The sequence below is a fragment of the Rhinolophus ferrumequinum genome, chromosome 24 (assembly GCF_004115265.2).
Source record: "Rhinolophus ferrumequinum isolate MPI-CBG mRhiFer1 chromosome 24, mRhiFer1_v1.p, whole genome shotgun sequence".
Taxonomy (NCBI): Eukaryota; Metazoa; Chordata; class Mammalia; order Chiroptera; family Rhinolophidae; genus Rhinolophus; species Rhinolophus ferrumequinum.
This window is the reverse complement of record NC_046307.1, coordinates 42,154,581-42,179,336: the sequence shown is the minus strand read 5'-3', so window position 1 is coordinate 42,179,336 and position 24,756 is coordinate 42,154,581. Positions and strand designations below refer to the sequence as shown.

General features: G+C 56.0%; 1 protein-coding gene across 2 annotated transcripts in view; it reads left to right on the top strand.

The window, feature by feature from the left end:
• Window positions 1-24,756, top strand: part of SDK1 (sidekick cell adhesion molecule 1) — a 431,538-nt gene that overhangs the window by 346,106 nt on the left and 60,676 nt on the right. For both annotated transcript variants that reach the window (XM_033096781.1, XM_033096780.1), the window contains 6 exons: window positions 769-963; window positions 3,411-3,612; window positions 11,530-11,633; window positions 14,646-14,716; window positions 22,706-22,841; window positions 24,393-24,452. In XM_033096781.1, the coding sequence (XP_032952672.1) occupies window positions 769-963; window positions 3,411-3,612; window positions 11,530-11,633; window positions 14,646-14,716; window positions 22,706-22,841; window positions 24,393-24,452 (768 nt within the window). The remainder of the gene's footprint in view (window positions 1-768; window positions 964-3,410; window positions 3,613-11,529; window positions 11,634-14,645; window positions 14,717-22,705; window positions 22,842-24,392; window positions 24,453-24,756) is intronic.

The window sequence follows — 24,756 nt, the reverse complement described above, 5'->3', positions numbered from 1 at the left end:
GTCTGCACATTGGCACTGCTTGCCGGCACAGGCGGGGGCCCCGGCAGGCTTGGTCCTTAGTAATGCTGATCAACCACAAATCCTTGATGATCAGATGTTTGGAACAGGCGGGGGCTCCCTCCTGCTTCCTTGACTGGAGGAGGGTATTGAAAGTGGAGCCCCCAGCTCAGAGCCTCCACGGGGCTGGGGGTATTCCTGGGAGCAATAGGGGACAGGAAGTGGAACCATGCAGGAAAGCTGGGGGTTTGCAGGCAGATAGGGAAGATGAGAGGCAGGAAGGCTGGGAAGCAGATGTGGGTGAGGGCCAGCTGGTGCTTGGCCGGCCATCCTGCCACCGCAGGCAACGCTGTGGGAGAGGGTGCAGTTTAAAGAACTTTCTAGTAGGAGACACTGCCCTTGGCCCAGGTGAGGAAAGGGCCGGTAGCAGGAGGCAGTGGATGGGGGAGAGAAAAAGCAAGGAGCACTCGCTCTGCCCCGCCGGTGACACCCACTGCCCCTGCAGCATCCTCGTCACCAGTGGCCACAGCTTGTTCCACTGAAGGGCGAGAGGGAACCAGTGTCGTGGGGTCTAGCACTCAGAGGCTCGGCCATCACTGCGTTGTGACTGCCTCTCAGATGCTGGCTGAGGAAGGAGGAAACAGTGAGGAAACAGACGCACAGCTGTGTGTGTGTTTCCAGGACAGACGTGACCGCGGGTGGTGGGGTGGGGAGCTCCCTGGGTGCCTGATGGAGTGACTGACCGTGCGGCCCTCTGGCCCTCACCTGCAGGGTACCAGATCGCCTACCGCCTGGCCAGCAGCAGCCCCAACACGTTCACCACGGTGGAGGTCGGCGCCACAGTCAGGCAGTTCACAGCCACCGAGCTGGCCCCAGAGTCGGCGTACATCTTCAGGTTGTCCGCCAAGACGAGGCAGGGCTGGGGCGAGCCCCTGGAGGCCACCGTCATCACCACCGAGAAGAGAGGTAAGATCTTGAGGCCCCAGTTCACCGTCACGGACGGTACGGGGAGGATTGATGGGCTGGAGTGGGAGCCGTGGACGTGCACAAAGCTTCCTCAGTCGGGCAGGCCCTGTGCAGCCTGCACAGTGGGGGCTGTGGGCACTGTGCGTTTCTTACATGCCACTGAGCCGTGCCTGGAGCTGGGCACTTTACTGTTGTGTGTCTGTGTAGCCACACACCTGTGATCTCACACAGACATGCCTGTCCAGGTTTAAAGATAGAGACGCAGCCCAGAGGGCTGTGTGCCTGGCCCAGGGATGCAGAGTCGTGTGGACGGCAAGCTCCCTGAAGGCAGGCACTAGTCTCTGATGTTCAAAACCACACCCCTAGTTGAGCAAACGTTGCCTTGTTTCCCCCGAACGATCCTGGAAAGAACCATCTTTATGGACAGCTCTACTCCAAGCACTGGGTGCACGCTGTATCTGTATTATCTTGGTTTATCCTCTCCAAAGCCCAGGGGGAATGTGGTGTGAGCCCCAAATCTACACGAGAGGAAGCTGAAGCCCAGACAAGCCGAGTCAGTTGCCCGGGACACACAGCTGTGGGGCCGAGCTGTGACCGCCCTCGCGGCCCTCCTGGAGGTCGGCTGCGTGTCTCCACCTCACGTGCTCCCGGGCACCCGCTGGGGCCTGGCTCTGGCCTCGACCTCCACAGGCTCCTTCCCCCAGGGCCTGTGCCAGCTTTGGCTCCCACTCCAAGTCCTGAGGTCGTAGCCAGGCCCAGCGATCCAGAAAACAGTGACGAGCGGAAGAAGCTTGTGGGCACCAGTGGGACCCACCCAGATGACCTGTTTGACCTCCCTGTGAGGGTCACCAAGCGCCCAAGCTCGAGCCGTGTGGCCTGAGGCGGAGTCCCCTGGTACCAACCTGGTGGCGTTTGTGTGAAGCACTTAGAACTGTGTACATGCGCAGGTGGTGGTGGATCATGGCTGTCCAGCATTTCAGGAAGTGCTCCGGCTCTCCCAGAGCAAACACTGACTGTGTCCTCAGATGTTCTCCTGTGTTCACACCATTCATTTTCCTTCAGCATCATTATTGCTCTTCCCCTGAGCCAGGCATGAGTGCAGTGTGGCCTCACCCACTTCCCTCCACACCCTTCTGAAGTGGGTCCTCCTGTTACCCGCTGTGTGGAGGAAGCAGCTCAGGCTCAGAGCCAGGGCGCCCAGGACAGGGTCCCAGAATTGTAGGCGGGGTGGTGCTTTCATCGTTGGGGAGGCACGGGGCCCTGATTCCTCTTCCAGTGGCCAGAGGGCTGTTGCCCCCTTCCTCAGAGGTGATGCTGCCCCTCCGGAATATTTAGCGCCTTCTAAAATAGAGGGAAAGAGAGAGGTCTGCTAAAGGTTTGACGTGACTTAAATCAAATCCAAGGGGAAGTATTGACATGAACGGTCTTTAGGAGACGTCCTGGTCTGCAGCTGGGCTGCTGCTGATGGGAGTGGGGCCCTGCCCCCTACCCCCTCTTGCACCACCTGCTGCTCCATGTTTAGAGTTCAGGAGATTTCCAGCCGGGCCCACAGATGCTGTCCTGTGGCTCAGGCAGAGGGAACCCAAGCAGCTTCTCCAGTTGCCAACATGTCCAGAAGGGAGACTCTGAAGCCGGCTCCCAGGGGCCATTGCTGGGGGAGAGGAGGAGTCATGCAGCCCTGTGTGCGCAAGGAAAGGAGCACTAAGTGAGATCGGAGAGCCCCTCGCAGCCCAGCACCGCGGGCTGGCAATCCATTGCTGTGTTATTACACGCCGCACTTTCTAATCAGAATCAATAATCTTCATGACAAACAATTAAACAATTATTTCTCCCCTACGGAGTTGCTCTCTGAAATCGATGGGGTGAGGAGACAGGCGACACACGGACGGTCCTCACTCCGGGGCCGGGGCCTGGCCCGTGTGCCTGAACCCCCCCCATCTCTCCAGGACAGAGTGCCAGGGACGGCCCCGAGGCACCCGAGCCCCAGGGGAGAATCGAGCTCGATGCCTATAAGGATCCAGGCTCAGCTTGATTCCAGGGACAGGAGCTCAGTGTTCAAGAGGCACTGAGACCAAAATCAGACAGAGAGCATCCAAAGGGACCTCAGGTGCTCTGGGAGCCCAGGTGTCACTGAGACTCCTGAACCCGCTGGCGTGCTGGTTGAGGAGCATGTGTTCGTTGGTTCACCGCTGTCTGTCTGTCTCTGCTCTGAGGGCGGAGCATTCTGGAAGCAGGGGTCCCCCATCAGATCCGAGCTGGGGCGCATCGCCCAAAGTGGCTGTAAGAGAACCTCATGTCCCCGTGAGGCCAGAAGTCACGATGAGATTTTCCAGTCCACGTGAACAACTCACGTGGTGTCAGCAGTGCACCACGGTCAGCTTCAGGTGGAGCCTGTCCTGGGAGAACAGCCTCTCATGTGTCGCTGGTCTGTCCTCATTTGGTTGCAGAGCGGCCGGCACCCCCCAGAGAGCTCCTGGTGCCCCAGGCAGAAGTGACCGCTCGCAGCCTCCAGCTCCAGTGGGTCCCGGGCAGCGACGGGGCCTCACCCATCCGGTACTTCACCGTGCAGGTGCGAGAGCTGCCTGGGGGACAGTGGCAGACCTACTCCTCATCCATCAGCCACGAGGCCACAGCCTGTGAGGTCGAAAGGTACTGAACGCGCCAGGGGAGCCTTTCCCCAGGAACTTGGGCCTTTCCTTGGGGTCCCTCCCCCGGCCCTCCTCAGCCAGCTCCTGCTCCCCGAGGAGGGAGTCTGTGTGGTCCAAGGAGATGCGCCACGGAGACCCCATAGCTCTCCTTCTAGTTGATGCCCCTTGTACCAAGGCCCAGGATTCCTGTGTCCTGGGACTGACTGCTCCAGTGTCCTCCAGGCCTCTGCTGCGTCTGTCCTCCCAGATGGGCGGCACAGCTGGCTGGTACACCCGGGCAGGCCCTGGCACTGATGAGGCAGAGATGACGGGATGGTGAGCCCGGCAGTGTGGGCTCTGGCGTCCTGGCCCCCACAGGCAGAGTGGGGAGGGGAGCAGTACGGGGAGGGGGGGCCCAGCCTGCAGATGTCCCCCCGGGAGAGACATGCCTTCCCTCCATGCTCGCTCTCCAGGTTAGCAAGGCAGCCAGAGTGCACCTCAGTGCTGTCACTCGTTAGTGACGGCTGGTAGGGAAATGGCGGGCGTCCCCACTGAACCAGATGAGGGCCCACTGTTTGTTCAGTTACTTAGTGAGAAACGAGGGTCAGGCAGGAGGGAAGGAAAGAGGGAAGGACGTAGGGAGGGGCAGCGCTGACCCTGCAGTCAGCACTTGGCCTGCGTTATCTCGTTTGGCCCTTTCCACAGCCCCAGCCCCTCTTTACGCTCAAGGAGACGAGGCTGAGGTGAAGTTAAGTCAGACTCGTGCAGATCTGAGACTCGATGGGCGGGCCCGAGAAGTGACCTCAGGGCCTCACGTCCTCCTGGACCTTCTCACCTGGCCCTGGTTTCAGTCGCTTTCTTGTTAAACTCCCGCTCGGGTGTGGGGCGGGTCTGCGAGGTAGTGGCTCCCACCCTGTGTCTAGAACCTTCACCAACACCCCACAGGAGGACTGAGGAGCCAGGCTGTCTTCTTTCCGACTGAGCACCGCTCATTCAGTGCCCACCATGCCAGGCACTGTGCTAGCAGATTTCACGTACATTACGAGCTCATTGAATCCCCACGATGGCCCAAGGATGGCCGGGAGGTCATTGTACAGATGAGAAACGAGGCTCAGAAGTCAGTAACTTGCCTGTGGCCCCAGCGCAGCCAGCCAGGCGCACGGGCGGGGCCTCCCAGGGTGTCCGACACACACCCCTCCTTTGCGAGGCCGTCTGCTCGGCTCCCACACTCTGCTGAGCCTGGGCCGTGATGGGAAGCAGGTGAGAGGGGCTCCTGGGGCAGCCTGGGCCCTCAGACACACAGCACCCAGCACAGCTCAGGCTTTGGAATTGGGGCCAGGCTTGGGTTGTAGCTGTCACTGTCTCCTAGATGTGACAACAGCGGGGCTTCAAGAGAACGTGAGCTCCCCTCCCTGGTATGAGGACGGGACCGCGAAGCACACAGGGTGGTTAGCAGTGGGGCCTCAGAGCAGACAGATATTTTGAAGCCAGAACCACTCAGGCTGAGCTCTGCTTTCTGCCACTTGCCGTGTAGGTGCTTTTGGGCAGCTGCTGTGAGCCTTCACGGACACCTCCTCGTCACTTACCTTCCGGGTCACTGGGGGTAATACAGGCTCCTCATAGTACAAAGCCCTGGGCAGGGGTGTTCATGGGTCCAATGTCCTTGTCACTGGCCACCCAGGGGGCGTGCCTGGGGTGGAGCATGTGTCCTGACTGGACACCCGTGAGCAGCGCCAGGCAGGTCACACAGATCTCCCCGCATCTGTTTCTGCTCCCAGACATACGGCCCCCTTAGGAGATGCCCCTCAGACCCCATCACGGGCCGAGACACTGGCAGCTCATCCGCTCAGAGCCACAGCTGCCTGGGACCCCGGAGGGTGGACCTGGGCACAGGGACCTCTTCAATCACGTGACCCGCATCGCTCTTAGCTCTGTCTGAACATGGTGGGCGAATGGGCCCCAAGCACAAGCATTGTTTCCAGCAGACCCGAGGACGCCGCCTGGTCTCCTACTGTCTCCTACTGAACGGGACAGCATCTGTTCAGACGCGTCTGCTGGCGGGTTGAAGTTAGAAAACCAGTCACCCTCACAGCCCTATAATCATACTCCTCGTGGGAGGCCGTGAGACCGGGGCAGTGTCTGCGGTGAAGCCAACCTGAGACGGTTTCCGTAGTGACCTCGTCACATAGCTTCTGGACGACTAATGCATCCTGTAGGGTCCTCATTGCTGTCACTGTGACCACTGCCGTCATCGCTACCACTGTCGGCTCGACATCGTATAGCATTCTGGCGTCTTCAAAACAATTTCCATACGTTGTTCCACACGATGTCCGGAACAGCCGTGTGGAGATGCAGACCAGGCTCTCTATCCCCATTCCACAGAAGAGGAAGTTGAGGCAGAGATGTCTTAAGAGGTGAATGTGCCTTGGCCTCTCCAAATGGAACAGAGAACCCCTTAGATTCTTTGTAGCTCTGACTTTCTGTGGGCCTGTACCTCAGAGCTCCATGGATACAAACCATCACACAACTCATTTGTGAGGGTCTGTGAAGTAGTGAAAAAATGGTGTTATCGTCTGAACACTAAGCTCTCAGCAACCCATTCACCCCTTGGTGGCCATGTGGCTTTGGAGAAGTCCATCCTGTGAGCTTGCTAAGCCTTGGTTTTCTCATCGTGAAGGCGGGGCTGGTGGCATGGTCCTATTGTCCTTTTCAGCTCTGTGAGTCCAAGATTCACCTCAGTGGCGGAGGCAGTGAACTGGCAGCAACTAACAAGGCAATCCAAACGAGACTCTCCAGGGTCCTGCCAGCATGCCACCTACCCTTTGAACGACAGCCACAGACCCAAGAGGCACAGCTCTCAGGCTGCAGAAAAAAGCATTCCTAGTCACACATGCCGTCCCCCACGCCCCCAAGCCCCAGAATTCTCCTGGCACGGTGTAGCCCTGAGGGTCGGGCGAGCAGCCGGCCGTGCCCAGCTCACGTAATAATCCACACTCCATTGCGTGGGGTGCTTAGGTCAATGAGCATGTGCTCGCAGATATAAATAACTTCTTCTCTGGGTAACCATCTGAAGGAGAGAAGAAAATTAACATCCAACTGCCTTTTATGTCATGGACCTCCTGAAACCAAACAGACCTCCTATGTACTTGGGGCTTGATATTTGGAAGGAGAGGCCCACGTTTCAGGGAGGGCAGTTTAACCTGGTGTAGGAAGGACCGTTGTCAGTCTCCTGATGAGACAGAACCAGGACTAATGCCCCCTCCCCCATCAATGGAAAACACATCGCGGGCAGAACCCCAGGGAAGCCATGTTTTGTACACCTCCATGGTGTAACCTCCCTTCCTGTTTAATAATCCTGACGGCTACATTTTTCCTTTTTTGTGTTTTTAACTTTTTACTTTCGCCAGTTGCATGAAATCTGCTAGTGGCCAAAAACATGAAAGTTTAGCCATCTAAACCTAGCGACTGCCTGCTTCTAATGAGTCTGGTTCTGAAGCACTAGGGCGAGGGGTTGGATTTGAGGGTCATATGTTGGCAGCATTAGTCTCTGGTTAGTGCTTGAAGTTGCACACTGGCCAGCATCCCGCAGAAGTGACTGTGGCTGAAAAAGAGAAGGGCTGCAGGCAGAGGCACACGGACCTTCTGGGTGCCACTGTGGGATGGCACGGGGATGGCCTGAGCACAGGAGATGGCTCTGCGCTCAGTAACAACAGATTTCGCCATTCCTCTGAACTTCCCACTGTGACAGGTGCAATGGACCCAAACCAAAAGCACAAGGGCCAAAAGGCAGTCGCCGTGGAAAGGGCTAGGGACCCATCAAAGCCAGCGTGTCAGCCCTGTCTCCACTGAATTCTTTCCTTTCTTCTTCTGTGTAAGCTTTTTAAAATAGTGCCAATTTAAAAATCAGGCAAATTTGGCCAGGATATTATGCATGGTTCAATACTCATTGTGGTGCAGATAATGAGTTCTTAACACATATTTTTAGAACCGTAACAGTAAGTACATAAAGGCAGCAGTAGATAGCTTCTGAAATGGTCAGTGTATTTTGTTATAACCAAGACAAGTGAGTGGATTCATGGAGCTCTTTCAATTTCTAAGACCCCCGTCTAGCTCCATGGAGGAACCTGTCAGCCATACACCCTACCCCACCCCATCCCAGAAATCCTGAATTTGGCTGCGGAGGGAAATGTGTGGATGTGAGAAGAGGGTTGCAGTCCAGGGCAGGACAGGCACAAGCTTGCTTCCTAAATGCACTTGGTTCCTGCAAGAATTCTGACAGCAAGCTTGGGTAGTGAGGGCCCCGTGTTATCCAAATATATTCCTTTCCTGAATTTGGGCTGCTTACAGTTTAGATAACCGTGTTATCTCAACAAATGGCCCAAGTCTAGCCAGCTTCTGAGTTGGGATGGCAGAAAGTTGGCAGGTAAGGGGAACTGGATGTGACGAGAGCTGGGGATGTGCACGTAGCATGAGTAGACTTCCTGTCAGAGCGAGGTCACCGGGGCTATCTGGAATAAGGAAGGAAAGTCACGTTTATTAACTGCCTACTGTGTGCCCAGATCTGTCAGACTCCTGAGGGGGGGTAATATAGTTTAACTTTCTTAACAGCCCTGGAAGTACAGGTATCGTCCCTGTTTTTCTAGGTGAACAGAGTGAGTGAGACTCAGGGAAGTTAAGTGACCTGCCCGGGCCAGGAGTGGCGGGGCCAGAATTTGAATTCTGGCTTGTCTGACTCCAAATCGGAGGTTTGAGCAGGGCTGGAAGAGGAAGCAGGGAGCAGAATTTGAGGAAACGAGTGGGGTCAAAAGCTACCGTTCCAGGACGATCTGTTCCTTTATTCATTTGTCAAGTAGTCACTGAAGTCCGGCTCCAGCAACCATAGCGGGGAGCGAGGGGGCAGGTGTGCAGGGAAGGTGGCATCTTTCAGGACAGGAAGTAAACCAGGAGTCCAGCCACACAGATGAGGAGTGCAGGGGAGGCGGCTGAGCTGGAGACGGGAGGGGGGACACGGGCACTGTCACCCCCTCTCCCCGCCTCTGAGCAGCCCCTCGCCTGTTCTCTTCCCATGAGAGGATGAGCTCCCGCAGCTCAGATGCCCAGGTTTCCCTGCGGCTCATCGGTCCCAGGAGTGAGGTGAGCCTGGGAAAGCCAGGTGCGCTGCCAGGAGCTGTGTTCTGCTCTGCACCCGGGCCCACTTATCTCAGCCCTGGGCCCCCCCTCCAGCCGCCTGCAGGCGTTCTCTGTCCGCTTCGGTGGGTGGGGACGGAAGAGCCTGATATTGGGCCTCAAATCCCGAGATTGTCAAACAGTGAAGTGCTAAATAGCACATGATAAATCTTATGTACCAAGCATGTTCTAAATAATAACGTCAGTCAGCACACGTGATAGACAACGACGAGGGTCATCTCAGGGGCACCTGCCGTGTGCCAGATGCTGTGCTGACTTTCCCGTGTCTCCTATGCAACCATCCCAGGGGACTTCGGAGTGAGGTCACACCATCCCCCTTCGGCAGGTCCTCGCGGGGCACCTTCTGGGCTCCAGGCCCTGTTCTCGGTGCTGGGGGTGCAGCGGTGACAGGCCACTTGGTCCCTGTGCTCCTGGAGTCCTGAGTCTTGTGAAGAAGACAAGACGGTCATCAAGGAAATATAATTAATGACACTTGTGCTGATGGAGATGAGGAAGTGAGCAGGGTGTAGGGACAGGCACCTAGCTCAGCCATGTAAGGATAATGGTCACAGAGGCTGTGACCGTCCAGTGAGCACTCGCATGTGCCACGTCCTCTCCTGAGCACTTCTCCTGCATCTCATCCGAGCGACAACCTCACGATGCAGGTACTCTCATCAGCCCCAACAAAGAAACTGAGGCAGCGTGCCCTGCCCAGGCTTAACTGGGGGTTCCACGTCAGAGTCCACGCCCTGACAACCTCCTGCTCTGCCTTCCAGCACGAGAAGAGGAGCTGGCCGTGCAAATGTCAGGGCGAGACGGCAGCTCAAGGAGAAAGAGCCCATGGTTATCAGCAAAATTAGATAACACAACTTCTGGGAGGCTAGGAACAGATGGGAAGGTGTTTGTTTTAACTTAATAAAGGATACTTCCAGAAGCCTGTAGCAGAGATCATTCCTAAGGGCCAAACTCCAGAAGCACCTCCAGGAAAGCCAGGCCCGGGCCAGGTGCCCCATCACTGCTTCCAGCTGTGGCATCGGGGCACAGAGAGGGGAGGACACTCGCTACTGTCACGGACTAGCAGGTGGCGGGGCCGAGCAGGCTCTGGGGGGCTTGGAAGGAGGAGCGCCCCTCGGGGTGTTAGCTGACGAGAGCCACTCAGTGTGATCGTGAGTGGGAGGCAGTACGGAAACAAGGACAGAAGGAAGTTTTCCTGACCATCATGTGCAGAGTGGTGTTCACTTTTCAAAAAGCAGAAGAATCCTTTCTCTACATCCTTTCTCAGAATTACGCAGAAGCAACTTACAAACCAGGGGGAAGTGGAGCTCTGTTGGTTGGTGGGGTCGGGGAGGGGCCTGTTCTCCCAGAGGGTTCCTCAGCCTCAGGGGTTCCGCGGTGCTCAGTTTGAAAACCACCAGTTCACAGGTTGGAGTGAGGAGTGAGGGTTGGCTTTGAGGAGATGAAGGCATTGCTTGGACTGGTATTGAGGAAATGTGAGATAGTTGGGACTTGATGGGCAGGGGAGGTAGAGTCTAGAGTCACTCCAGTTCTTCCCGTGTGGGACATGGAGGGGTTGGCAGAGCCACTGGCTGACACAGCTGCCGCTGGGGGGACACAGAGAGGATGCAGTTTCCTTACCTGCTCATTTTGTGGTAATGTGAGGGACGGCCACAAGGAGCTGGCCATCCAGGTGCTAAACAGGGGTGAGCACCTGGGCAATTCAGGCAAGTCCACGAAGGTTTGAGCATCATCTGCACAGAAGAGTTTGTCTGAAATCTTAGTCTCGGGTGTGGCACAGCACTCAACACATGAAACCCAGTAAATACAGAGTGGTCCTATGGGTGGGAGGGAGGGAAGGAGGGAGGGAGGGAGGGAGGAAGGAAGGAAGGAAGGAAGGAGAGAAGGAGGCCTGGAGTGGTGGCCCCACACAGTGCCTCGGGGAGCATTAATGATCCTAAAATCTCCATCAGTTGCGGGGGTGGCATTTGTTCACATGGACAATTGACATTACCTTGGTCTTACATAAAGTGGCCGACAAACGTAGCTTCGAGACAGGACCCCTGTTCCAGCCCCGGCCAAGCCACATACCAGTCCAATGACAGTAGGCAAGCGACTTCAGTGGGCCTCTGTTTCCTCGTCCGTGAGATGGGACAGTAATGACGTTGCCCCACAGGGCTGCTGTGGTGGTTAAGTAGGATAATGCTTCTCAAGTGCTTGGCACCATGTCTGGGCAGTAGATGGTAGGGATGAGGGGTGGGTGGGCACTGCCTGTCACTGGGGTGGGGCGCCAGGCTGGGCTGGTCAGCGCAGACCTCCACAAAGGAGCACTTAGTGGGTGAGGCGGGCACTCATGCATGTATGCTATGGCAGTGCCAGGGATGACATCCTCAGCTCCTGGAAACCCTCTGGCTCCTCGGAGAGCAGGCTTTGCTGCCCAGGGGGGTCTCTAGTTACAGGAGCTGGTGCTTCCTCCCCAGGAGCCCTAAGCAAACCTTCATCCACTGGCCAGGAAGCCCTACTCTCCCCTCCACTGTCCCCAGGCAGGCTAGTAAGTCAGTTCTGGGTGTTTGGAGGCTTCTCCTGGACAGTTCTGGGGGCTTCTAGAGCCTGGGCTCACCACTGCCAGGGCTGATTCGACCCCCAACCCCAAGCGTCCTTCTCACTGAGAAAGACCATGGCTCACTGGCAGGGAAGATGTCCCCAGGGGTTCCCAGGGATGGGCTGGGGAACAGGGACGGTCTCCCGGTGGTCACTGGCCCCCTCATGTTTCATTCAGGCTGAGGCCCTTCACCTCCTACAAGCTGCGCCTGAAAGCCACCAATGACATTGGGGACAGCGACTTCAGCACAGAGACAGAGGCAGTAACCACCCTGCAGGATGGTGAGTAAGCGGGGACCCAGGCCAGCAGACAGACGCAGCACTTCCTGGCTGCTGCCTTTGAACCCTGAATCATTGGCTCCTAGAGAGAGGCCCCACTTTCATCCTGAGCCAGGAAGGGATCACCCAAGGAAGCGAGGGGAGCAGTGGGAGTCAGTTAGTGACAGCAGGTGCGGAGAGCCCCGTGCAGCCTGTGGTCCTGGAGCAAGACTTGAAGAGCTTCCAAACGGAAGGAGGTTTCTGTGATTGGCTTCCAAACCCCCATGACCCATTAGCTCCCAGAAACTGAATCATTTATAGGGTCATTAAAAATAAATGTCACAAGGCAGCTGAGTTTTAAGAGGTTTCCCCATTTTTCTCATTCTCCCTTTCCAGATTGGCTAGTTGACAGAAGCACAGTTAAGTGATGGCGGTGAGACCCCCTAAAAGCTTGGGTGGCTTTCATCCACTCTGTACCACTCACAGGAGTTGGGCCTAAAGGTCCGTTGTGATTCTGAGTGATGACGCTGCCAGGCCGGGGCTGAGCTGGGAGATGGCGTCATCAAACACATCCTGCACTGACAGCCAGACTTTTAGGGCGAGAGGGATTCCTGTAGCAGCTCAAGCCCGACTGCAAACCTGAGCACTTAGGTCACCAGTGGCACTTTATAATAATTCCCCAACCTACCCCAAGTGCTGTCTCTTCCACTGAACGCACCAGGGAACCGTTCTTAAGCAGACCGAACTCCAGACACTCACCCCAGACCTCACCTTCAGTTCTCTTTTTATAACCTGGGAGTTCAGCTTCTCCTGCACGAGGCCGCAGGTGACCTTAAGGACCAGCGAAGGGGCTCCAGGGCCCTTCTAGCTTCTCAGCAACACGCAGAGATTATTTTGCCCCCCCAGGACAGTGTGTTCCTGATCTCAGGACTGCCCTGGCTATGCCGTCAGGGAGCCCGCAGCCTGGATGGGCTGGGAGGGAAGGTGGGACTGACCCCTCGAGAAACGAGGGTTGTCTTATGCAGCTCCTAATTTAATCTTACATTGTACATAACTGCGGTAATATTTGTAATGAAGCACCAGTTCTTAGAAGAAGGAAGCAAATGCAGCCAGCTGCCTTTGCCGACCTGTGTCTGAGGAAACTGTGTGAGAGAAGGACCCCCAGCCTCCCTGCACTCACACAGCTCCATGAGAAGGCGCCTTTTGAAAAACCACTAAAGGGCCTCTTCAGGCTCCCCAAAGGCCTTCCTCAATCCTTTGATATTGAAATCATTCCTTTTGATGCACCTATCTTGTTACCTCCCTTTTCTGAGGTTCACGATTGCTCTTTGCGGTTGATTTTTAGCATTGTATTTGCATTATATTGTCTCTCAGCCCAGGATCAGCTGAGACTGACTGGCAGGGACTGACTCTGGGTGTTGGGGAGCCCTGTTTGGTGGAAGAAACATAGTTTTCCTTCCATCCTTCTAAGTTCTTCTGGCTGGTCTGATAATCAAATCAATATGAGACAGATTAACAGGAAAAAATGACCAACTTTATTACAGAAATACATACGGGGCCTCCAGAACGGGAGACCTAAGGACAAGTCAGACAGTTGAGGCTTATATGCTGTTCTGGACTAAGGAGAGGGAGGCAGGAGTCTGGGATTCTCAGGGGACGTAGGCAACCCACAGGGAGATGAGAAGGAGAACACGTGGGAAGCACGTTCTCACCACACCCCCAGACACAGTGGTTCCCAGAGGGGAGTCTACAAACAGGCTTGCCGGTCCTCTATGTCTGCCTCACACAGCCCACACTAAGCTAAGGGGATTGCTCTTCCTTTCAGCAGGTCTTTCTATCTGAATTTGTCTAGGCAGGTTGGTGGGGGCAGTAAAAGGCTCTTCTTGAGTTTTTCTTTTCTTAAAAACTCACCAGCTTAAAATAATATCCCAAAAAGTTATATTTTGGGGTGGCAAACTCTGCTTCCTCTCATTTGCTAAAAAAGACATTTTCTTATTACAATGCTTAGGCTATCAAGATGCGCCTGTAATCACAGTCAAATGTGATCAGGAAAGCTGGATAAGGGTTCACCACTGACTTTAGAGCATCAGGAGGTCCAGAGCCTGGACTAGAGAGCAATCCCTCAGGAGGGCGGGGGTGGGGGGGTGACACAGGCATGTCCCAGGTGGTGGGAGGGGGCCGGCGGGTCCAGAGGAGACTCATGGAGCAGGTGGCCCGGGGCCCCAGTCCTGGGTGGCGAGTGGAGTGGGCGTGCCAGGCACACAGGTGGAGCAGGATGGGGACAACATCCTAAATCATTCCATCAGTGATGCGTTTTGAACATTTAATATGTGTTGGGTCTCAGGATCTTACAGTGGGGGAGCCATAAAAAGGTCAATTCAGAACGTTAGGACATGGGGCACATAGGGAAGGGGTGTCAGGAAGGCCTGCTGGATCTGACGCAGACAGGGAAGTTTTAGTTTCCAGAGTGCAGGGCACGGCCACAGGCAGAGGTCAAACCAACCCTGTCCCTCCAGAGAGCAGAGCAGAGAGAGCCACCACCAGCATCCAGAACACGGCCGACCTTCCAGTGCCAGAAGTCAGCCTCCTTTCATGACGATTACAGCAGTGTTCAAAACCAAGAGCGTTATGACCTGGCTTGATCATTTGTCCAGTTCAGAAGTCGCTCTGATCTAAGAATCTCAAAAACAAAACAAAACAAAATGACGCTCTCATCAAGGGGGGGGGGGGCACGGGCCCCTGAGGAAATCTGGGGCCCTTAGAAAGGCTCTCCGAGCAGGTGCTTCTGGCACGTCCACTGGTACATGTGGCCTCCCCTGTGTGTGTCAGTGTGGGTCTGTCTCTGGGGGATGTGGCCACACTGTTAGGATCGGGTCCCTTCTCTGCTTCACCCACCTACAGGCTGTGCAGGAGGGAGAAGGACATCCAGAGCTGAGCGGGTGGGAGGTTGGCTTGTCAGCTCCCCACGCCCTGGGAGCTCGCCACAGAATGGCGCTAGTTATTTCTAATCCTTGTTTCTTCTTCCTTGGATTTCAGTTCCAGGAGAGCCTCCAAGTTTTGTCTCAGTGACGCCACACACCACGTCCTCTGTTCTGATCCAGTGGCAGGTAAGGCCCGGGTCTCGTGGGGTCTCATCAAACGCCATGTGCTCAACGTCTGCGCTCTCAGCATCATGGTGGTTGGAACCCGACTGCAGGCCGGGCCGTGTCAGGTGTTTGAGAGCCAGACAGCAGTCGGCTTGCAAACTGGGAGGGAAAATGGTGTCCAGGTATAATTCCCAGAACAGTAAAAGTATGTCTGTCGAGCAAACACACAGAGAACTTGAACTCAGCTCACTATGGAGGAGACCAGGGTGGCAAGGCTGGTGCAGTGTCGGGAACTGCACGTCTAGGCACTAGGTGAAGGTGACAGGGCCCGGTGCACACCCAATCAAACCGAGGCACATTCTCCTGGATAATCCGGTGATCCTGGTGGGCCATTAAACAGCACTCTGTCCTGACACTGAGAGGACACGCTGCCCTCTCTGCCTTATTTCCAATGTCAGTACTTTTTGCTAACAATGAGATACATTGAGGACAAAAATAACAGAGAGCAGAACTGCCAAGGAAGATGGCCCAGACCCAGGGCCACCCGGATGAGGGTGCCAGCGGGGTCTGGGGGACAGGACTCAGCCAGGGGTCTCGCTTCAGGAACACGGCCGCAGCTGGTCTGGGCAGGTGCAACAAACCCATGGGCAGGGGCCAGGATCAGTGATGAGAGCATGGAGAAGCTTCCAGCCAACAAGGGAAGTTCCTGAGGCCAGAATGGGGGCCTCCATCCTGGGGATGGGGTGCCATGCCTACAGGGGCCGTGGGTGTGAGAGGCAGAGGGCAGGTGCTGTGGTCTGTGCTCAGAGCCTCGGTGAGACGGTGGCTGCCTAAGAGTGCCCACTGTGAGCTGGGCATGGAGAGGATGGTCTGTGTGGGCATGACATTCTTCCTGGAGGTTGATGAGATCTCTAGGAGAATGCCAGCACTGCATCCAGACTCCGCATGAGGGAGGAGACAAAGGGGCCCCAGTGAAGCTGAAGGCCCAGAGCAAAGCAGTGGTATAGACTTGGCCAAGGTGAGTGTACAAGGCTGTGTCTTGACTGGGTGCACGAGGCTGGCACGAGAGAATGCTGGAGGGGGCTCCTTTGGGACAGAAATGCCAGGAAACCTAGAGGAGGCCCTCAGGGAACTTGTCCTAAATAGAATGCTTCTGGGTGTGGCAGTGAACAGCTCCACAGGCAGGAGGACAGAGTATGCTGGAGACCCCCCTGGGCGAGGGCTGCAGCCGAGCAGGGAGAGGGGGTGAGCACTGCCGAGCTGGGAGCACTCCCAGCTGCTGAAGCCTTCCTGGGGAACAGCCTTCTCGGGGACCATGTAGACACCTGCCTGGGAGTAGCTTGAAGCTGATGGGAGCTGGGGGTGCTGGGAGGGAAATCGGAGCTGGAAGACCGGGGTGGGAGTGTTGGAAGAACCGACGTGGGAATGCTTCCTAGTCTGTAAAGTTGGTGACTAACTACCACAAGTTTCTGCTTCTTCCAGTTATGTCACAACTTGGTGACCTCAGTATTAGGTTGAATCATATGAAATTTGACTATGTGAGGCACAGAGTGGTGATTTCGTATAGTTCAACCTAATATAACTGGCACGTCCACTTCCTCGGGATGGAGAGCAGGGTTTCAATCACCTAGGTTTCTGCCGAGAGTGCGTGATCTCCTTCAAGGATTCGTGGAGTAATTGTGGCCACTTCGCCATGACTTCTCCATTGCTAAGTGACAGCTTCTCAGAGGTGTTAGTAACCTTTAAATGTGATGACAAGACATTTCCAAGTGTCTTCCAGTGAAACTGGGAATTCTCTGCTGTGACATTCTGTAATTTGCAACTTTACCAGAGTGTTGGGGACTTGGGTGGGGACCAAGAAAGCATCAGCCGGGCTCCCACCCCTGCCTCTGGGAAGCCACGTCCCCTGAGTCCCTCCCCAAACCCCCCACACACAGTGCCCCAGGAGAGTGACAAAAGGGCCTGACTGTAGGTCAGCAGGCCCTGGTTTCCCTTAGACAAGTGTGACCTTGAGAATCTGGCCCCAGTTCCTCCTCTACAAAAGTAGGCGGTCAGAGGTGACCTCTGAGGTGTTTGCAAGGTCTCTGATCTAAGGCCTTAAGGCCGCCACCCCTGACATCCGTCAGGGTCTGTGGTGAAAGGGGGAAACATTCAAAGTGGAAATTCAGTCAGGGTCTGTGGTGAAAGGGGGAAACATTCAAAGTGGAAATTCAGAGTCCCAAGCGCTTCTATTTCCCACCCTTTACTAACATAATCAACCAAAAGAAGATTGGCCCTTTGTACTGCGCTAAATTCTACCAGAAAATTAGCATTTTCTTTGTAGACGTGGCACATGGCTTGTCAGTACTGGGTAAGCTCCTTTTACTGTAAAGGCAGTGCCCAGCACTGTGACACATCATCGCCTCCACACAAGTGGCTGTGAATATGGCCACGGTCATCAGCCCCTGCCATCCTGCCTCCCAAGCTCTCGGGGCTCCAAGCCCCTCAGTTGCAGTAGGACCACCCTGTGGGTGGCAGGTGGCTGCACTGACAGAATGTGGCATAAGTTTCCATCAGCTGTCCCTTTCCAAGCCCAAATAGAACCAACTAATGGCAGGAAGCTCAGAGCAGGAGGTGGTCATACAATGTCCTGTAAAAATAAATGCCTGTCAACTGCCGGGCAACTGGTGTATGAGTATAATTAAAATTATGAGTAATTTACTAAACCCGAACAAACAAGACAAAGAGACTATGTTTAAATGTGAATTTGGATCCCAAATGAAATGTTTCACCTGTAAACCCTTTTTATTTTGTAATAATTTGTTTAAAAATGCAAACACCACCTGTTATTTCAAGGCTGCTGACCAATTTAAATGGCTCCTCTGTCACATCCAATCAGGTCTGATTCTTGTAGGAGGAGAATCAAGCTCTCCTTTCATGGGGTCCAGTGCTATTTGAAATCTAGGGATTTGTGTTTGTGTTCTAGACAGTGGTGGTGCTGTGTGCACACTGGGTGCACCTCATAACAGGCATTAACGTCTGATCACAGCATTTGATCTGGCTGTTCTGAAACTTCCAGTGGGTCCCACAGTCTGTCATTCAAATGTAATTCCCCCCATGTGGCTGCAGATTTCTCCACGTGGATTTTGAGGCTTTTCCCAGCAAAGAAGACATCCTAAGCAATAGGTCACATGGTGCCTGATGGACTTGGCAGAGGATGGACACAGTGTTGCAATAGACACCTTCTTAAGAGAGGTGCTGCAGCCACCTGGACAGGAGAATGAGACAGTGGGGCATCTTCCTCACATGGTGGGGTTTTTCCCTTTTCTCACCACTTGCGCCATCATCTGCAGAGGACCAGCTCCAGTGTAGGGTGCTGGGCATGCAGAAGTGAACGAGACAGATGCCTCCTAGTGTGCTGAGCTCTACAAGGCAGGAGTGAGCAGGAAGACAGCGAGGGGGAGCAACTGGCCCTGTGTGAGGGAGCTGGAGGGTGACAACCACGTGTGTTTGCAGGATGAGCAGACATCCCCTGGTCAAAAGGCAGGGAGGGGAGCCAGGTTTCATGCACAGCCGCCTAAGGAGCAGAGGTGTGACAGCCCTGGGACTCGACGCTGCGCTTTGAGGGAGGTACATGGAGCCAGTTTCCTTGGGGCCTCCTGTGCGCCCTGAACCATGGGCAGCTAGTCCTGAAGGCACCTGGACCTTGTTCTACGGTCCAGGAAATGGAAGTCATGGGAGTAGGTTTGCCTGTGAGTTCCAGCTCTGCCTCTACTCACCACAAGACCCTGGATGCGGTGTTGAACCTCCCTAAGCCCCAGCCCCCTACCTGTAGAGAGGGAGAGGTGGCTGCTGTGCTGATCCCAGCCTGTCCCTGTGCTGACGGCTGGAAGGAATGAAGCTCTTCCTGGGAGTCCCGTCTCCTCCATATCCGTGCCTGTTCTGCCACCCAACCCTGCTGCCTCCGGGACGCCCGCCGTCGTCCTTCTGGCATCGTCCCCCGCTCACTGTCCTCTTCCTGTTGCTGTGTTGGGTGATAAGCCCATATGCACTTCTGCCCGGTCATTGCATTTTAACAGAGGCTTTGCAGGCTGAAAAAACCCTCAGGACCCCAGAGAGTCTGCTAGTAGGATTTCTGAAGTGCAGCAGGCAGAGGGCAGACGCTTTTAGGAAGGGCTCCCAGTTCCTATCAAGCATCTGCCCATGCAGATGGCTAGTCCAGGATGGAATTAACCATAGATGAGGTCACCTTGGACTTCAGCAAATCCAGCTCCCTCCCACAAGCATTGAGCACCTGCTGTGTCCACAGCCTGTCACAGGTGCTGTGGGGAGATAGAAATGAACAACACCGACATGGCCTTGCCCTCCGGTGAGGACAGAGTCAGAAACTTTAGGTGTGGCCAGAGCTGAGGGCTGCGTGTGCAGAGCGTACCTTCTGTTTAGAGTCATGAACACTGTAGAGACCAGCCAGCCAGCCTTCTGTCTGTTACGGATACGGGTTGAGCCTGGGAGGTTGAGCAGTCAACCAGAGACTGAGCTCAGCCCATCACTTCTAGAACTCTCCATGCGTCACATGGAGCGGCCCGTGTGCTCCCAGGACATCCACAGTCATAGAGGCCTCTTTCATAAATGACGTACAGGTTTATTCCAAACTCTAGGAATAGAAATGTGGTGAAACCCGGTTCAGAATCCCATGCGGGCCCCGGGAATCTCCGTGGAGTCAGCCTGACCTTTGTGAGGCCTGGACCAGCTGCAGGCTGTAGAGAGGCTGCCCTCTGGGCTGTGCGGCCCCCTGTGCCCTCCCCAGGCCAGGATGGCTCCTGCTTGGGGGATGCCAGGGGTTTTCTGGTACAGCCGTCAGTGAACCTGGTACCAAGTGGAGACGCTGCCCGTGGGGCACAGGGCTTGGCCTCTTCCCCTCACATCACGAAAGCATCCTGTCTCCTTGGCTGGAAGGACCTGTGAGCCCAGCATTGCTGCCTCCATCCCTGCCCCTCTATCTTCCAGACCCAGGATGTATGGACATGGGGTAAGCGCCAGAAGGCAGGGCCGAGCAGGTCTGCACTGATGGGGGTGCCCAGCTGAGCTCCCGAGTGACCCTGGGCCCTGCCTGCTTTGCTGCAGGGCACTCGGGGGCCTGGGGCTCCCCTCCCTCCCTCAGGGCCCTCGTCTGTGCAGCAACCTGCAGTCCTGAGGGAGGGATAGGGCACTGCGCTCTCAGGCTGACCCAGGTGGCCTAAGAGCCCTGGGGAACTTTCCACTGTGCCCTCAGTGCAGGGGTCGCTCGCTGTCGCTTTTCTGTGAAGGTAGGAGACAGTGCAGAGAAATGTCTTTTTCATTCTTATTCATCGGCTTTTCCATCTTGCATTTTTTTAAGAAGGACGTTCAATAAGCCTTGTGTCACAAGGTAGTGGCAGGTGTTTAGAGAATGCCCCACAGAATAAGGTTTAAAATGGACTCTCAGCTGTGGCCAAGGAGCAAACCAGGACTAGGGATGATGTGGAACTGTCCAGCAACGCCTTCTGCTCTTAGGAAGAGACATGCACCGTATACACGCACTGTGTACACATACCATGTACCCGCGTCGTGCGCACATACGGTTTCCATCTCGGTCTCATGTCCACTGTGAGGCCCTCGTGCCGACACTGCATGGCACCAGCTATCAGGAACATTGGCTGCCATCTGCCTTTACCACGCGGAACCCATTCTTAAAGGGGGGGAGACCTTAAAGCTCCTCTGAGAACAGCTCTGTGAACTCTAGAGGGAGGAATCTGAAAACAAACCGTGTCGGCCACACCCCATGCTTAGGAAGAGCTGAAGTCCTGCAGTCCTGGGACGGCTGGAAAGGGAGCAGAGGAACAGCCGGACGGGACGCTGGGCAATGTACCCTCATCGGGACCCTCCAGGCACCTTGAACACTGAGGACTTGTCCATCAAAATTGATAGAAAAGGACAAAACTGTGTCAACTGAAATCCACAACAAAAAATCCGGCCTCTCTCCTGCTCCCCAGTGAAACCTCGGGTGTCTCACAAGCTCTCCCTCTTCTGATGCCCTCGGCTTCCTGAGCTCCTGGCTCTCTGGTCCCATGTGGGTTCCATTCTGTTTTCCTGGTAAGTGTGAGAAGCCCTGGGAACCTGTTGGGTGACAGGGCAGAGGCCGTCCCGGTCATGGTTGAGGGATGGCCCTGGACAGGTGAGTGCAGCCCCACTGTGCGCCCCGGGGCCTGCACTCTACTGGTCGCCTGCGCCACCCACACAGCCCATCAGGAGGGCCTGGTCTGCAGATGGAAAGCAGAGGGAGCAGGGCTGCACACAAAGGCCCCTGCCCAAGTCAGTGTGAATTTCAGATCACGTGACTGCGAGATTCGCATGTGACGGGACACCCTGTATTTCTGTTGGCTAAATCTGGCAACCCCATGAGGAAGAAAGCAAAACAAAGAGACTAACCTGGCACCCAAGTCCGTGGCCTCGGCACTTCTAGCCTGAGTGTCCTCGGTGTCCAGAGGGAGCCCCAGGGTCCTGCGAAGGCGGCCGGAGCCAGAACAGGGTGGAGGCAGACCGAGTCCTGCTCTGCTGCTAAGGCCCGGAAACAGCCCCTCCCGGTCACAGCCCTCGCCGAGTCACGCTGTCCCACCGTCCAGCACGGGCACTCAGGGCCAGTGTCCAAAGGCCTGGCAGGGCCAGTTCCCCGGCGTGGCCCATGTGGATGGCAGCAAACAGACAGCTGCGCCATGGGCCTCGCAGCGCGCTGAGGGGGGCTGGGGTCGACACTCACTGAGGGGGACATTCACACCCTGGGGTCTCATGTGTCCCCTGAGATGATGTGCTGGGCCCCTGTGATGAGAGGGGCGCACGTGGCAAGTCCACTCGAGTTTTCCCGTCACACTCTTGGGCGTCTGAGGGGGAAAATGCCATGCGGTCACTCTTTGCATGAATCGAGGGCATCACAAAGGACCCAGGAAGCCTCCTTGGAGGACACCGGCTACCCTGCATCCAGTGCCCTGGCTGAGTTCACAGGTAGCAGAGCTCGTTTCTGAGAACACCCTGCATAGGCCGTGCATGCGTGTCCCTCTGTACACGCGTGACTGTGCCACGTCGAACCCCGCGTCAGTGCGAGTGGGCCTTGCTGTCTGGGCAGCCTCGGGGGATAGTGTGAGAGCAGAGGACACGGCATTGCCCAGTCAGGCACTGCGAGCGAGGAGCAAGACTTCCCAGAGAAGGATTCCTCTGCAGGGCCACGCCGTTGGGTCCGTGGGCTCAGGTCGTAACCGTTGAGTGGTGTGTTTAGGCAGCAAGGGAGTGTGTGTCCTGGGGCTGCCGTGAAAGAAACCACCCTGGGGGCTTAGAACAACAGAAAGGAGTTCCCTCACGGTTCCAACCGAGGCCAGACAGCCACAATCCAGGTGTGGGCTGGCCCTGAAATCTCCAGGAAAGGAGCCTTCCTTGCCTCGTCCAGCTTCTGGTGCTTCCGTCCTAGCCGTGGCTCTCCCATCTCTGTCTGCACGGGACATTCTCCCTGTGTCTGTGTCCAGATGTCCCTTGTCTTACAAAACATTTTGGATCTTTTCATTGTCTCAGCAGGGGATTTCAGTCTTAGATGTGAGTTGCGGACAGTGAGGGTGACCTTGGCACACAGAGAGGTCTGTGCGGCTGCCACAAGCCTGGGTGGACTGAACGGCCAGGGTGGGGCCAGGCCACGTCCATGGCCCCCTACAGTTCTGGGTTGGCCAGGACAGGGCAGCTTCCTCTCCCTCTGTGACCTGCCACAGCCCCTGCCTCAGCCCTGGGCTCATTCAAGTCCTCGGCTGGACGTGGGGTGAGACGCCCGTGTCCCTACCCAGGGCCCAGAGAACCTGGGCCTGTTCTGCACCAAGGAGTCCCCATGTTCCTCCTCACGAATGTGACACCTGCCTTTTTCCTTGTAAACAACTGACAACCATCTGTGTGGATGACTGAGTTCCTCCTGGGCACTTGGCTAATTAAACTTGACTGAAATCACCTTCTGAGGGCTGACTGGTGATGTCCTTGCAGCCTCCGCGGGATGAAAGCCTGAACGGCCTCCTCCAGGGGTACAGGATCTACTACCGGGAGCTGGAGTACGAGGCAGCCTCCGCCACCGAGCCCAAGACGCTCAAAACTCCCTCGGCCTTACGGACCGTGCTCACAGGTGAGCTGCCTGCCCTCCTCCCAGCACAGGTACCACCACTCTAGCCTCTGGGTCAGCAGGGAGGTCCCCAGGTAACCGTGTGCTCCTGCAAGGTATGCCAGGAAATGCCGTGGAGGGGCCGCCACGTAGCAGCAATCAAGGGAGGCTTCGTGGAGGAGGAGCTCATTGAGGTGGGTTGTCAGGATTTCACTGAGGAGCATGTGAAAGGAAAGGTGTAACTGACAGGTGTTAATGGTGAAATTAAATGGTGGGGAGGAAGGAAGAGGTAAGGGGCTCAGGGACAGAGTGGGGGTGGTCAGCCAGTCAGCAGCAAGGCGACAGTGTGAGGCTGGCAGGGTGCAGCTGGGAAGGAGAAGAAGCCAGGCTGTGCAGGGACAGCAGTGCCCCCACGCTGAGTGGAGCATGTCGGGAGGTGAGATGGAGGCCAGGAACCAGTGGGAACCTGTGGCACTGACCCGGACTAGTCGTGGGCAGAGTCCGCCATCGTCACAGCGCTCGGCCTTCCACGTGGAGCCGTGGCGCCGGTGGCGTCTCTCCTCCCCGGGCTGATCTGCCTGCTCACCTGTACTCCGCCAGGGTCCCTGGCCCTGGCTCTGACAGCCACCAAGGCACCTCCTGGGACTTCTGGGGAGGCTGCTACTCTCCCACCTCCTCTGGGAAGGAGGGTTAAAGCGGTCTCCTTTCCTGGTGTCCCCAAATTTGGTGTCACAGAAAATACTTTCTGTGCTTTGACATCCATGTGCCAGGGACAGGGTGAGAGAGTGGCTGCAGAAATTCTTGCTCTCCCAGCTCCCATTGTGTCACGAGCCTCTGCCTTGGCCTTGCTGGGCAGGCGCACGATGGCGGAGTCTCTGATGCACCTGGCCACACCGCCAGGGTCTCGCGTGCAGACGGGCAGCACCTGGTTCTCACCATGGGCCCCTCCCCTTGCCGTCTCTGGGCTGCAGCTTGACTCCCCCATACCTGGACGGGTGTTGTGGAAGGAAAGGGCTCACTTGTCTCCCACACCCTCAGCAGCGCCCAGGGTCCTTGCTGACGGCCAGACAACACTCACCATCTCCCTGGGCCTTGTACAAAATTAAAGCAATGAAATTACAGGAACCAGGTTGCAGTGGGGTCAGTACACCTGGTCACCGTGCTCTCCGCTTATGGTCTGTGCGTACCCGTCAGAGATGGCCTCTTACCTGAGCGCAGGTAAGCAGGTCACTGTACCTGCCACAGGGTATCTGGAGAGGTCGCTGCCTGGGGAGAAACCCATTTCCTCATCTTCTGTGGCATCCCTTTGTATTACATTGTGCCAGACACTAATTTGGTCATTTAAGCAGAGGGGTGAGCTCCCGTCTCTGGCAGGACCTGGCTGTTTATGAAGAAATGTGGTTGCCCCCAGGGCGCTGACATCACGTGCGGTGCGGGAGCAGCCTTCATGGCCTTGGCAGCGGCCCGTGGGAGCTGTGGGAGCCCAGCACCAGCTCCATTCCTGCCGCACGTGCGTCGTTCGCAGCCGCTGCCCCCTGCATGCTCACCGACTTTCTGCTCTGCTTATCCTAACAGCCCAGAGCAGCTTCAAGACTGTGAACAGCAGCTCCACTCTAACGACGTACGAATTAACACGTGAGTGCACGCTGCCTGCAGCAGGAAGTCACTGTGACGCGGCGCAGGCCGAGCCGGGCCAGCTGGCCTCGCAGTGGACCCCGTACAAACCAGCTGAGATTGATGGCTCTAACTTCTGTAATTCCCCACTCGTAACACCACCAGGGAGACAGGAAAGGAAACTTCTAGAACCAGAGGCTGGGAAAGGGGGTGTACTGACCATCTGGTCTTCAAGTTTGGGACAGAAAGTAGGATTCAGCAGGATCTCCTCTCTGCTTCTGTCAACTTTTTCTTTTTATGGTAAAGTATACATGACAGAATTTAC